Source organism: Poecilia formosa, unplaced genomic scaffold (assembly GCF_000485575.1).
Source record: "Poecilia formosa unplaced genomic scaffold, Poecilia_formosa-5.1.2 Scaffold348, whole genome shotgun sequence".
NCBI classification, from domain to species: domain Eukaryota; kingdom Metazoa; phylum Chordata; class Actinopteri; order Cyprinodontiformes; family Poeciliidae; genus Poecilia; species Poecilia formosa.
Window position 1 is genome coordinate 20,299 of NW_006800287.1, and position 15,213 is coordinate 35,511.

General features: G+C 36.4%; 1 protein-coding gene across 1 annotated transcript in view; it reads right to left on the minus strand.

The window, feature by feature from the left end:
* atrnl1b (attractin-like 1b) overlaps positions 1-15,213 on the minus strand; it is a 67,523-nt gene that overhangs the window by 19,328 nt on the left and 32,982 nt on the right. Inside the window, exons 21-25 of the mRNA XM_007574265.2 lie at positions 13,457-13,509; positions 11,485-11,579; positions 11,213-11,291; positions 8,582-8,739; positions 3,607-3,668 (exon numbers count right to left, since the gene is read on the minus strand). Coding sequence (XP_007574327.1) covers positions 3,607-3,668; positions 8,582-8,739; positions 11,213-11,291; positions 11,485-11,579; positions 13,457-13,509 — 447 coding nt within the window. The remainder of the gene's footprint in view (positions 1-3,606; positions 3,669-8,581; positions 8,740-11,212; positions 11,292-11,484; positions 11,580-13,456; positions 13,510-15,213) is intronic.

Consider the following 15,213-nt stretch of genomic DNA (forward strand, 5'->3'; position numbering starts at 1 on the left):
ACACACACACACACACACACACACACACACGCACACACACACACACACACACACACACACACACACACACAAAAACAGCTCATTAGTGAATCAGTGATGTTCCTTTTTTCTCTTCTTGGGTTTATGGGTCACTGAGAACTGGACAACACAGATACAGACAAAGGCTAAATGGAATTATTATGATCTGCCTACCAAATGGGAAAAACACAAACAGTTCACTGCATTCCTGTGGAAAATAATGCATTCAATTAAGTGTGACGAAATGAAAGACTGAGATTGCGTTCAAAGACTCGGACGGGTGAAGCTTAAAATAAAAAAAAAAGGTATTTTCAGCCTTAAACTGTATGTTTGTTATATGAACACAATGAATGACTAAAATAACATATATATAAAAATATTGAATGTTCAGATTTTTTTTAATTTGTTGAGTTTTCTGCAACAGAAAAATATAAAGTTGGTTGAACCCGACTTTCTTTTATATATATAAAATGTGAGAAAACGAAGATGTTAACTTTTTGTGTAAAACATGGGAATTGCTGCATTTGCAGAGTTTCATCTGAAGCTTCAAAAAGTTATTATCAAAGCTAATGACAGATGCTAACTGTAAAGGACATAGCATAAACAAGCCAACCTGTTAACATGTGTCAGTTACTAAAGGTCTTCAAATTCTGTGAACATCGTTTATGTTTTTTTTTTATATCTACTTTTGCTAAACTTTGGCTTTTTAATATAATTGGAAACAGATTGGGACAGATTGTGTGGTTTGGTTGATTTTATCTTTTCGCAGGTTGTCTCCCATATAGCTTGGAAATGCAGTAATCTGTGTAACATTGGATTTTTTTGTGCCATTGACTCTTATGAATACATCATCATTGTAATTGTGTTTTTATTGAACCATTTTCATTCCATAATGCTGGAATATCTTCTTACTTTCATGCTTTATCATTTTCATATACAGTATATTTTCATGTACTGTAACGCAACCAATTTGCATATGAAACGAAAATAAATTGTTTTAATACATTTTGATTTTGAATCCAAAGTTTTGGCCCATATAGTAGGATAAGCAACTTAATTTGCTTTATAAATGTAATATATTCTAATATATTCTACATTCTACAATCTACAATATATTCTACAAACAACATTCCCAGCCCCCCCAAAAAAATTAATAAGTAAAAATCTGAATCAATGTTTCTGCCAATTCTTGACAATTGAGGCTCAAATGGTAAACTATTTGTGTTTTGCTCGAATTAATAAATTACTCACCAACTGCTGAAATTTCAGTGAGAAAGGAGGCACACTGTTAGCAATCACAGATAAGTGGATGCCACAGCATATTTCTGCAAGATTTCAATTGTTTTATTTCTTCTCTTCTCAAGCTTCCTGTTAAAACAGCACCAGAGAAACTGCAACGCTGTACGCAAGAAAGCTGACGGGCCATCATTGGACTTTCAAATTGATCAAATATCCCAAGAAAGTTTCAGAAAAAGTCATAGAAGATACTAGTGTTGCTACAGTGATGTGATTTAACCATTTAAGGCGGTTGCAGCATGCCTATTAAACAATAATAAGTTGAAAATATTTTTCCCCCCCTTATTTATCCAGGTAAAACTCATTGAGATCCAGATCTTATTCGCAAGACGTACCTGGCAAAAAATCTGCAGGACATAACAACTAAAACAAATTAATCCATAATGACAATATTTGAATGGATTATATTCTTGATTAGTTTTTGTTGATGTTTCTCATTATGTTCAGTTAAAGTAAACATTTTATCTCTGATGCTAAAGCAATCTAAGATTAAAGAATATTTTCCTTTCCATTTCAATAGCCAGAGATTAATCCTTCAGACTTATATTATATCTTGGAGTTCTAAAAACATTTAGATTTCAGAGCTAAATAAAAATGTACAAAAAACCCCCTGCATTTTATCCAAAAGGTGTAGTTTTCTGTGTAAATAATATCCGTAGCTGTCCGTCTCAGCTTCGCCTCTGAAGGATTCCAGATTCGTTCTGTTCAGACTGTAACATGATCAGCTGGAGGCAGCGGCTAACTGACTGTGTGACAGCTTTTCTGGAAATGTATTGAGGATTGGGCGCTGAAGGACAGCTGCCTTAGGGAACGGCTCTCCATTATGACTACACACACACACACACGCGCACACCCACACACCCACACACACATACAATATAAGCAAACCGGAACTGCACACCTTCAAACGCAAATCAACAAATGTAGGGAAGCTACTTGTGTTCTTAATAACACAAGCAACAAACAAATGCTATGACGTTGGAGAGTACAGGTGCATGAAAAGTATGCAGACTTTGTATCATTTTTTTTAGAGTATGTAATTGAAAGCATAAGTGCAGAAATCACAAACACATCTTTATGCACTCAGACATTAACGGTGCGTTTCAAACAGCTCGACCTATTCATTAGAAACATTTTAATGATGAAAGACTTCCTTCACAGTTCTGAGCAGGAAAGAAATGATTAAGAGCCTTCATATCCTGATCACCCACGCCTTCTCTTTAGATGCCACTTACAGAGAATTATGCACATTCTTAAAGTGTTAGTGGTAGTTAATGTGCCACTTTAAAACACGTATAAGTAATAAGAAACACAGAGGGGAGAATGAAGACGTTAATAATCATTCTTGACTGATTAAGGGGATTTAATGCACAGCTTATACACACAAAGTACAGTTAGTTTCTAAAAGTCAGACTTTTTGACTCCTTAAAAGAAGTTGTGAGAAATGGTTCCCCAAAGTTTTCTCTGGATGTTTTCGGTGATTTTGTGGGAATAAGCTACTCGTTTGTGTCAAAATGGGAGGATGTTACATCTACACGTAAGGTAAAGCCAAAAACTCAAAACAGTAATCTTACGGCTACTGGTTTTTCATTCCTATTCTTAAAACTCTTCAGTGTAAATATTCTAAATATGAGGACAGTTTTCAGGAAGTTCATGTGTTGGTTTAAATCATCAATATCTAAAGAGAAGCAGTAATCTCTTTTTTTCCTTGTGGGCATGAAGATCAACCTAGCAACACCTGAACCTTCCTCCAACATCCTGTCCTCCAGTCTTTCCCATTTTGAAGAGTGGCTAGTTTTAAATTTATGTCTCAGAATTAAAAGAAACGTGTCCAAACACATTTAAGTTTTAAGCTATTTAAAAATTAAAAGTAATGAATGCTTTGATAACATTTATCAGACAGGAATCGTTAGAAAAGACAACAAATGTGGCATTAGTGATTTTGTAAAAACACTTTTTTTTTAACCAAAGATTCTTTTTTAACCACGCACAAATGTAGTCTGATTTAAAGATAGATTTTTTTCAAACAAATATGCAAGTACAAGATTATTTGTTTTCAGGCTATTCATCCATTTACCAGTAAATGCCATCACCTATGTTCAGCGCTGCTTGAGGTGTAAACTATTAAAGAATACAGAGTAAATCCATAGAGGAAAAAGATTCAAAAAATGTGTAGAACAAATTTCCCAAAGCTTTTAAACAAAAACAATTACATGAAAAGATTGTACTAAAAAGGTTACATTTAATGTGTATCCTTCCAAGAAACATCAAAAACAATAGTACAGTACTTACCTGAAAAACGTCACAAAGAATTGGACAAGATCCATAATACTGTTGTGTTGGGAGAAGGCAATCTATTGGAGAAAAACAGAAGACAAATCAGGAATTTCTGAGTGGTCCAGAAGGAAATATGCAAAATGTGAGTAATGGTTAATACAATAATATCAGGAAGGGTAAAAAAACCACAATACAGTTACATTTTTCTATTACACCAAACCTGCCTTTGGACATCCAAGAACCTCTGACTGATTTACCAGAGTTGAAATGTGACATAGTGAGGAGGTTAATGTGACGTGGCACACACAGGTCAAGTCAGCGCTAAGAACCAAGTTGGCCTGTTAAAGGTCACTGATTCACTCAAAGACTTATTAAAACCAGCGTTAAAAAAAATAAATAAATAATCAACAAGAAATGTCTGATGTAATATTGTGGAAAGAGATGAGAACAAGGTACAAGTTTCTGGCAGTCGACATCAACACTCATTTGCTCAACTGGATGGATGTGGTGTGAAGGAACGGCCTGACCTGCAGCTAACACAGTCAGGCTGCAAAACTACAATTCTCTAAAACACACACAAGATAAAACTAGGAATGAACAATACATTTTACAATAAAGGTTAGAATTAATTAGAGCTGAAAAGGCTTTTTTTTTTAGATAAAAAGGAAGGCAGGAAACAACTGGAACACATTCTGATTATAATTATGTAACGGATACAAAGTGCAGCCTCTCGGCTCTCATGTTTCTTCGTTCAAACTGGATGAAGAGTTTAGGAGTTTCAGCTTCTTCACATGAGCCACCTTCTGTTTAAAAAGGGACCAAATGTAACTGAACAACTGATTCCAACACTATTTCATTTACAATTTCTTTATTATGATACACAGCTATGAATTTCAATGCGTTGAGGTGTTATGTGATCATCAAACAAAAATTGGTATATATTTCTAGAGTGAAATGAAAATGCACTGTTCTTTAGAAATTGTCACCACTAAAAATATGAAAAGTGTGGAGTACATGTGTTATCTGACCCCCTGTATTCTAATGTTCTCTAATAAAATGAGGGCTACAGATTGTCAAATTATTTTTAAAAATAGCAGAATTATGGGAAGCTGGTCAAAGTCGATGGAAAGACGAATAGAGAGCAGAACTCCAGCTGTAGAATCTCTTAAAGAGACAGTAACCTTCAACTAAGAACAAAACAAAACAATTACTGTATTAGTACTTTACAAGAGATAAATACAGAGAAATGCTAAAAGAAAGAAAACCTCCACCCCTCAAGACTGGAGGGAGGATTCAACATCCGGCTATTGACCTTGTTAATGTTTAAGATCAAAGCGTATCCAGAAGTGAGAAAACCATTGAAATAAATCCAAAGGAAAATATTTGGCAAAACTGTGAAAACTGACCTTCTCTAGCTCTTCCGGTAGATCTTGGGCTTTTATTGCTAATAGTTTCCATTGCAGCTAGTTCTACAAAGTGTTGACTCAAGAGGGATGATTTTAAAAGCATTACGGTTTTATTTGTAAAAAATAAAAAGAAAATGTTATAAATTAATCAAATTACTTCTATGTCACGATTACGCACTACTTTCATAGAAGTTAAATTCCAGTTATGTAGACTCAAGTTATTGGTCGTAACATGAAAAAATGCAGACGTTGAAACGCATTTAATTCTTCTACATTTGTAGGTTAAACTCAAAGTCAACTAGAAATAAAAAAGTAGTAAAAAGTGTTCTATATTTTTCAAGCATTTATTAAAACATGTTTCATATAATTTGACAGAAAGTAGCAGCATCTAAGGATTTATCTCATATTTTTTAAAAAAGGGAAATAAGATGGATTAATTTAAAACTGTGTTTAAAACAGGAGAAACAAATGAAGAAACAGGATGAAGCTTGGAAACTGGATGCAGGCAAGGAGTTTTCTTATGGTTGCTGTGATTTGTGAGCATTTAGAGGCTTATCTGTACCTAAACCTGAGGCTAGAAGGTTTTAAATGAAAACACTTTTAGACGGATCAGAGTCCGCCTCAAACCGGACCGGGACCGAGGCTTTTAGGCGGATCAGAGTCCGCCTCAAACCGGACCGGGACCGAGGCTTTTAGACGGATCAGAGTCCGCCTCAAACCGGACCAGGACCGAGGCTTTTAGACGCATCAGAGTCCGCCTCAAACCGGACCGGGACCGAGGCTTAACATGGATTGGTTTTACACTTACAAATGAAGACATAATAAAAGCATATACAAATATTAGATTGATAGGAATCAAAATTTATGTGAAACACTAGTTATTTTTGGTGATTTGTGTATTGTTGCCTCAAAGGCAATATGTCCAGTGAATAATGAGTCAGGAATATGGTTCATCTTCATTAAAGGAGAGATTACAGACAGCCCTAGCAGCTAAATCATATATGATAGGCCACATCATGGTGACAAGTCATTATCTACTACAGATGCTTTGCAGCCAGTCTGCCCCGAAAGCATTTAGAACCACAAAAACAATGTCATCTGCAGCTGTATTCAGCCTCTGATTGGCAACATGTAGTGCTGGGTAATGGAGCACAATTTTGCTTTCAGAGGTGGACCATTTGCGTCACATTTGTTGCTCTGAATTGCAATTTTGAAAAAAGTTGATGGGAAAAAATTGAGGTAACCACAGGTTGTTTAAACAGAGACCGTTTACAAGCAACCAATAACGGCATCACTAATTTATATTTTCTATAACAACAAGCTGCCGAAAAGCGACAAACAACTAGATATTTGTGTATTTTTCATTAACAGTGAGAGGGAGGAGGGCTCTTATTTAGGATGAGAATCTTTATTGTACTAAACTGTTCTTGGAAAAGTCCATTACCCTCTTAAACTTTGTTCACCTTTGACTTCTCTCTACGTTATTAACAAGAAGATGAGAAGCGCTGATCTGAGATGCGATGCTCACTGACACGGCTAATGTGAAAAGCACAAATGATTGTCTGGCTTTTTAATAAGTGGAACTCCTCTGTTCTGTGCTTATACAACTCAAAGCAATATATGTAGGGTTAATTTAATTTCAATCTGTTCATCTCAGTCATTCATTTTATTTGAAAACTAGACGAATGGTGCGTAAAAGCACATGGTTCCCAAATATCTGTGATGGCAAAATCAGTGTTTTAATTTTCCAATACAATTATGGCAGATACTTGACAGGCTTTGAACATTTGAAAATGAAACGTGCAAAAGCCAGAGGAAGAAAGTTAGAACAGATGAAGATCTAATGACAGAAGGAAAGAGAAAAGGAAAATGGATGGATAGAAGGAAATAAGGATATGGAATACAAAAATGTTTCTACATTTTTTCCCACTTTCTATAATTCTCCAGTCTTGGAGAATCCTTAAAATTAATCAGATCATCCAATAACCCTGAAAGCAAATGTCAAATGATGTCACTGAAAAATCTCTGTCCATCCCAATTCACATTAAAAACAGCTTATTTTAAATGCTTAGACCTTAAAAACCAAAGACTAATCTCTTCCAGATTTCAAACGGGTCTCCAGAATCAGTCCAGCATCACGAAGCCCAACCAGGAAAGAAGCCTTATCCTGTAATAGAAGCTATTTGCTTTTATGGCGTGGGCTCGGTCCATAATAAGTAAGTGACTGTCGGCCAGGAAATTTAATAGAAAACTATTACTGGGCCACCTCCACAGATGGACCATCCCCGAAGATGCTATTACCTCAAGGTGGTCCACTCATCTACCATGCGATGTGGTGCGACAGGATATAAAAATCAATATGTGGGAGTGGGCTAATTAACAAAACGGGCACTGTGTGCTATTATTAGTAATCACTACTCCTATCTCGAACTATCGTATTTCTCAGCAAAAGCCTTCCTGTCTTGCTTAAACAAAGACGGTTAGTAACAGCAGAAGGGTTTCTTGAGAACAGGTTGATCATTTTGATGCGTTTCAAATAACCTGCTGCATGTGGTGACATAAATTTGATCAGAGTGCCTCAATGAAATAATTTGTCTACCAATTTAAATTACGTTGGTGAATCAAAATCTTAAAATTTTTAAAATTTGCAAAACACAAAGGTAGATAAATACAATGCAATAAATTGATTAAACATCATGTTTGATAATTTATTAGAAACCTGCTTAGTTTAGCTGCAACAACTTTTGGATAAAGTAGTTCGTATACAACATACATGTTTCAAATTCTCCAAATTTTATATCGAATTGACTATTATTTAGCCATAAATATTTATATTTTAAGTTTTTTTCTTTTACTTTTTATTGGTTTATAGCCAGGGCTAATATATTTCAACATACTAAATTGCAACATTTATCATTACATCCATCATTACTCAATGTGTATGTCTTGGACTGTAAAGTTGAAGATAATAAATTTAATCTATTTCTATATGTGTATTTCCCTTTAAAAAATCTTTTGCAACATCTTAGCTCAACAAGCACAAATAAATCTGTTTCTAAGGTCCTTAAATTGTTAATTTGTTTACTTCACACTGCTTACAAAAAGCTGTCTCTAATTTTAATTCATAATTAGACGCTGATCCTGAATATTATGATAATTTGGCAACTCACTTTGGGTAATGTTGGATTGCTTCCCAAAAACAGATAAAGTGGATTTTTTACAGTCTAATTGTTTAAGACTTTCTTTATCTCCTTACATTTATGCAGACGTTTGGGGTTTGCAAACCTGACAGAACTCCCCTTGAAGAAACTTTGCTCTAATTGGACCTTAGGGGCCTGCCTAAGTGGATGGCATTCGGTATTAATCGTTTTGTCTGCCACGCTGTCACAGGTTTTTATGCAACCCCAAGACACTTGGAGAGGATAAACACTATTTTTCCAGTGGTAATTCAAGACCTGTCCTACAATCAAATCCTCTGACTCATGTTTTCGAAGAAAGCATAGAACGCTAGACAGCATCTAAAAATAAGATTGTTTATCACAGAAAATCTACTCCGGATTCAGCCGTCAGGCGTTTGTTGTTACCTGGATCTTGATGGGCCATGAGAAGTTACTGACATACACGTAGAAGGTGATGTTAGGGTTGCTTCTGAAGGTGAACTTTTCACAGGAGAAACTGTCCCTGTAGTCCTTAATGTTCGTTTTGGACACAATGGGAACCTCCTCTCCAGAAATGGTCCCAGCTGTTGAAACAAAGTGTTCATTTTCAGTACAAAGCCATTTAGCTTTTAATATAAAAAAAATAAAAAATAAAACAAGCTTACACGTCGAGATGGAGGTGCTTTAGCTGCAACATGTTATTATAAATGCATTAACGAGTTTATTTGTCCATTTCAAACAACAGGAGAGCACTCATGTGCAATTATCATTATTTCTTAACTGCATTTAACTTTGCTGTTGTTAAAAAAAAAAAAAACACAGTATTGTAGAATTACACATGCCTATTATATTTTATACTAAAATGGATACGATGTGGGTGAAAAGCTCAGCTTGAACGAACGACAAACATCCCTTTTCTGAACTCATGATCCCACTTCTTTATGCATAATGCGATGCCCCAAATTTCCCATTTAATATTCACAGATTTCTGGTAAGGCACCAAATACATCCAGACTTCATGTATGAAACAGTTCCTATTGTTTGAATGTGAGTAATATTGTTTCTGGGCGAGCACTGCATTGCCCATCTTAAAATTCGAAGCAATTTTTAATAGAAAAGGGGTAAAAATAGACCATTTTCCATCTGTTTTAATGTTCCAAATCATTTCTTTTGCTTCTTCATGTCAGTGCTTTCTCAGCATTGATATTCCAATCCACAGCTCTGAAACAAAGCACTGAAAATGACAGCTTGAGTGTAGCTACGTGAGCATGTTTATCTTAATTGAAATCACCCCCCCACACCTTCTTTCCCCCCACCAACTAAAGGTGCCTCTTGCTCTTCTCAATTGTGAAGAGGCTTCTATTCCTTCTGAGACAAAACATCTGTGCCGGGGAGAAGTGGGGACTCAAATTCAAATATTAACGACGGCGCACTGGAAAAGTTAAGGTTGGCGAGGAGAAGCATGTGGGATGTTTTAGTGGGGAGAAAATGTCAGTGTTGAAGGAACGGAGAGAGAGCGCCAGACGACTTGGGAGGAAGAAAGGGAAGGCGGGAGATAAACAGTGGCACCGGACAACTGCAGTGTCCTTGGGTGTCTTTCCTCAGGGGACCAACAGCAGCAGGGACAGTGTAAATGCCAACAGAGGAGGTTTAACATTTGGTTTTGTTGCTTCTGCTTTAAAATATCCAATTATATGTTTGCTGTAATGCAAAAATCAACAAAATCCCATACAGTGAGAATCCTAAAAACCAAGAACTCTGAACTAAACTACTTTATAGGGCAAATGACAGAGTAGAAACAGAAAACTTGAAAATATTCAAAGCTTTAAAGCCTTTTCTTTTTTTTTTCTTTTTTTTTTTTAAACATAAAAATTTTAAGAAGCCCATTTCTGAAACAGACTTTTGGAAACCGTGTATCTCTAAATGGAATTGCACTTTCATTTAGAGAGTGATGGCATGTTGTCTGGAACCCCAGACTCCCACAGTCCGAGTCTGTAAACAGAAAACAGACTTTTTTTTTCCTGGTCAAAAACAACCCCTCTTTTAACAGGAATATGTCAGACAGGTCTGTCTCCACTTGTTGAGAACACAGAAATAACTCAAAAAGTGAAAAATGAAAAAATAAAGAATTACTTTTTTATTCTCCATGACAATGGAACGACTATATAATAAGATCTAAATAAGGAACAACCCAAATTGAGAGAAGAGGACACAGCACCGACATGACAGGTAGCTCTAGCACTGAGTTGGCAACCAGGTGATGTTAACATAACTGTCGTTTGTGAGCATAAAGTTTCTCGGGTAAAAAAAATATATATTTTGTTTCAGCCTTATGGTTTTTGCGTGTGCTCTGTCGAGACATCTGATCAAAATGTTTGTACCTGTCAGAGGATTGCTTTATTATAGATCAAAATCAATAATTCTGTCCAAAAATCTTCCCTCAAGTTGACAATAACTACAGCAGAAAGTCATTCTTTTCTCCGTGTCTGAGCCAAATGTATGATAGATTCTAAACTTCTTTGATCGGTATTTTAGCTTCCTTTCTAATTTCCATAACCTCCTTCCTTGTGTGTGTTTTTTTTTTCTTTTTACTGAAAACATGGACATGGAAATAAATGTTGCTACCAAAGGTGACAAGCCAAATCAAAATGAAAATAAAGGTTGTAAACCTGGTAGTGTGTGCCCTTTAACCATACTTCATACATGTATTTCATTCAATGTGGATTGTTTCAGGTGAAATTAGCTCAATTTAATGACCCAAGCTAAACTAAAGATATACAGTCTGCACAATTATGTGCAAATAGGAAATAATTGATAGTGTTCCAGTGACCGTTCAGCAAAATGCCACATATCTGTTAGGTAACTATTATTTGCAAAATCTACAGTTGAATGCGCCTCAGAAAAAAAATACTAAAATTAATTTAGCTACAGCTAACAACCTATCATACTTGTTTAAATTGACTGATGATTAAATTCAAACTAATAGGACTGGAACTATTTTGTTTACTTAATTTTAGTTTGCAGGAAATAACAAAAATGACGCAAGCACAAACGCACCTGTTGAGCCCACGGACCACGTGATGTTGAGGTTAAAGTTGTTTGATGCATTGATGGACATGTCTAAGTTCTTGTTTGCCTTAAAATGAAAAACATAAATCCAGGGAGATTTTGTCAGAGAGACAATATGCACAACAGCAAAAAAGACAGCATGTCAAACTTTTATTTTAGAAAAGCCAAACATCAACAACTAACTATGATCATTTCTAATAAAGATATTTGATGGAGAGCTAAACAACTACAAATATGAGATCTGCTCTTAAAGATGTTACCTGCTCAGGTGAGGCCATGAAGTTAATGGCGGTGTAATGCTTGTCATCCTCCTGGATGAGGCTGAATGTGAACTGGTAGTCAATCAGGAGATTATCTATTGAAAAGACGAACGTAAGAAATATAAATATGATTGGCCAGGGGGAAAAAAACATAGGAACAAGTCTGCCTGGGAGCTTTTTGAGTCATTTACAAATTCTGAAAGTGTATATTCTAAGTTTCCTAATGAATGTGAAACACAAAGAAATAAAAAAAAAAAAATAGCAAAGCCTTTTTGAATACTGACACTAACAAACTGTTCCCATACCCGATTCATCATATTGCACTGCAAGTCTTGAATACATCTCACAAAAAGCTCTGCAGTCCATGTCTTATAAACCTGTTCTACAGAGAATAGAAGTTGTGAAGCTCATCACATAAGAAACAAAAAAGTATTCCTGCAAATATGAATGCCTCCGATCATATCCTGGAGTGTTTTTCTTTTTTTTTTCACCTGTATCTTTATGATAGATTTTGTCATCTAAGAACTGTAGATCTGTTAGCTTCAGAGATGTCTAATTATTCTAATGTCCTGCTATTCTCTTTCTGCTGCTAAAGTATCCATCCATGCATTGCACTCTGGAGAAAGTTTATGGATGCACAACAGTGCCCCAAGTGGAGAATTTAATTAACCGTGCGCTTCTCCACCCAATGAAATGGCTCAGATTTACTCAGTAAACAAGTTGAATTCAAACATAAAGTTCACCATTTTAAAATCTCTGAAACTGTTTTTTTTTTAAAGTATGAGGTGATATTTTTCCCCCCGTTTCTGCTTTGGCGATTTGTTTCTGGTTTTGTCATGGCGCATCACAAATCTAATTCATCATATTAAACTGCACTTGATGTTTGACATAATATAGTTGACAAAGAAACGTGCTTAATTCAAGTAGAAATAAAATTTGTAGTCAGAAGTATTATTTTTGCTGTAAAGTCAATATTAACGTAGTATGAATTTAGTGAAACTTACTGATGATGTCAAATGTATTCAGAGTTACTGTGAATTTAACTGAGATAACCTTCAAGTTATTGTACATGTCTAAGCCCATCTATTTATCTCCAAGACAAACGCATTAAACTGAATTTTCAGTTACTCCTTTAAATACATGAGTCTGGCTAGTAAGTCTTTTTTGGGGACAAGGTAGGATTATCAGTCAGCATGCTCCAAAACTTAACACAAAGCAATCCATAAGAGGGAGAGCTCACTAACAAACCCTGAGACAAAGCTGACCACTGTCACCCTGAGCATGCTATGTTAAATCTGTGCTCAATGGCCTTTTTGACTGCAGGGAGTGTCGTGTTTACAAAGCAGAATAACAAAGCTCAAGGAGCTCCAGTGGTGTCCAGAGGTTAAAACAGGCTCTGGGCTTCTAGTTTCCTGTGTCCTCCTCCTCCTCAATGAGCCTGTTGTCAGGCTATGACATTTTAAAAGGGACAAAGCCTTGGCAAAGGCTCTGAAGTCAGTAGCGGAGTGCTAAAAGACATAACAAATCACAAAGTACTGCTGCGGCGCTGTGAAGGACACCCCGTCATGCAAATAAACACAGACAGCAGCATGAGCAGGAACTGAAGCAGACATGTGCATCGTTCACCTCCATAGATACTCTTCCTACTTAAAAGTTATGCTATCGTTTCTTTACCTTTCTAAATGAATAAATGAATAGGTGTGAGATTGAGTGAGTAGACAAGAGGAGAATTTTGACTCCTCCGTCTCCTTGATTAGCTCAATCACTCACTCCCTGTGATGCACTTGACATTTTCACGACAAGTCATTCTGTCATCGAACAAGCGCCCCTGGTGCCAAAGTGTTAAGATGAGCCATCTGCCCGGAGCGGAAGAGTGCGAGCAGAGAAGTGGGAAGCAACGAGAGAATAACCCATAAAACATGAATGTGTGCGCGTGTGTGTGCGTCCAGTGGAGAATTAGAGAATTACTCACAGTAACAGGTTCCTCTGAGTGGATTGCCAAGGTAACGGTTTTCTGAGTCACATCTGCAGCAAAGAATACAGGATAGAGAGAAGCAGATGAAGATGAGCGCTAGCAGATTGAGAGCAAAAAACAACGCCTCTTATCAGGTGCGGTGTATGCCAAGTGCCAGCGCATTAGCTCCTGCTGTTGGCACCTCATCAGGCCTCTTAAACTTCTGACATAAAGGAAACAATCTGACAGCTGATGGAACAGACTTTTTTTTTCCCCTCAACTTTCATTAAATTTAAACAGTGATGAGAATCACAGTTCATCTCCCCCCGATTGCAAAACAAAAAACGTGGTACTGACAAAAATCATTTCAACATCAGTTCTCACTTGATTAAGAGGCAAAATACGACGCCGACATTGGAAAGGGGGTTGAAAATAATCAAAGAAATGTCTTGGAAACAGGTGAGACTAGATGTAGGCATACACTATATAAAAAGACGCCTAATCTTCTGTGGATATATTTTAAGGCGTTTGACTTTGTGAGAAATGTTTAAAGAAATTATAAGAGATTGAAGGAAGAAAGTTCTGGACCAAATCTGGTTCATTCTTGGATGCAATTTCCAGAAGTGCGATGGTGATGCATTATAAAAAAATAATCATCAAAGGTCTAATGGAAACATATCCTTCTTGGTATCTATGTGTTGTAACTTTATATCAGGATTAAATCCATATATAAATTGGGAATCGTGAGACAAATGTCAGTGTTTTTACTAAGGAAAAGCTGCAGTGATAACTATAGTAGATAGTAGATAGACAGGAAACGATGCTGTAGGAAGCATCGTTTCCTACAGCCAAACACCTATTTCTTTGGATAAAAACAAAACAAAAACCATCATTATCTTCTGGGTTTAATAGATTTATAATGCTTAATTTTGGAGAGTGGTTTTCTTTTTTTATTGGGTTTTGCATTTGAAGCCATTAAAAGGTAGAATCCAAATGGGAAGATTACTATTACTTTATTAAAATAAAATGTCCTCAGGAGTGATGCTGTTGGCTCAAACAGCTGCAGTTAGTTAAATTCTGGACTCAGCCAAAACAGGCCAACTTTAAATATGAAGAGCTGCCAAGTAAAAATAATTTGTTTATATCCACAGTGGGATGTCAACGGTTCTGAGAATATGTGTGCACATTAGTGTGTTTTATCAACCTCATGGCTTTCCAAAGCGCTCTAATCATTCCAAGCATATGGCCATGTTCACTGGACTGCATTGCCCTTTATCTTATTTAAATGCGTCTCTCCGCTCTGAATCTCGGTTGTTTATGCCCTGAACTCTCAACAATTCATTGTGAAGCGAAGTCTTTCTCCAAAGTATTATCCTATATGAGCTGGAACTGTACAAAGAAAGTGAAAGTGGTTCTAAAAATTACCTCTCTCATCGCACCAACTATGCTTCGCAGTTATTTCATGTTTCAGACGACTAATTAAACTTGTTAGAATGTGAAAAATCAGAGGTGCTGGTGAGGAGTTGGAGAGGACGGCGGAGGGCGGGAGGGAAGCCGACTGAGAGACGACAACGCCGCCAATGATGATGATGATGATGAGGAGGAGGAGGCGGCTGTGAAGCGGCGTTACATTGTAAAATGATCGACTCCAGTTCTTAAAATAATTCGGCAACACTTCAGGAAAGCTCGGGGGAGATTTGCGTCACTTCTAAAGACTCCACTTCTTTCGCACGATGAATCTTTCTGGAACTTGAATAGTTTTTGCTGTTCTCGCT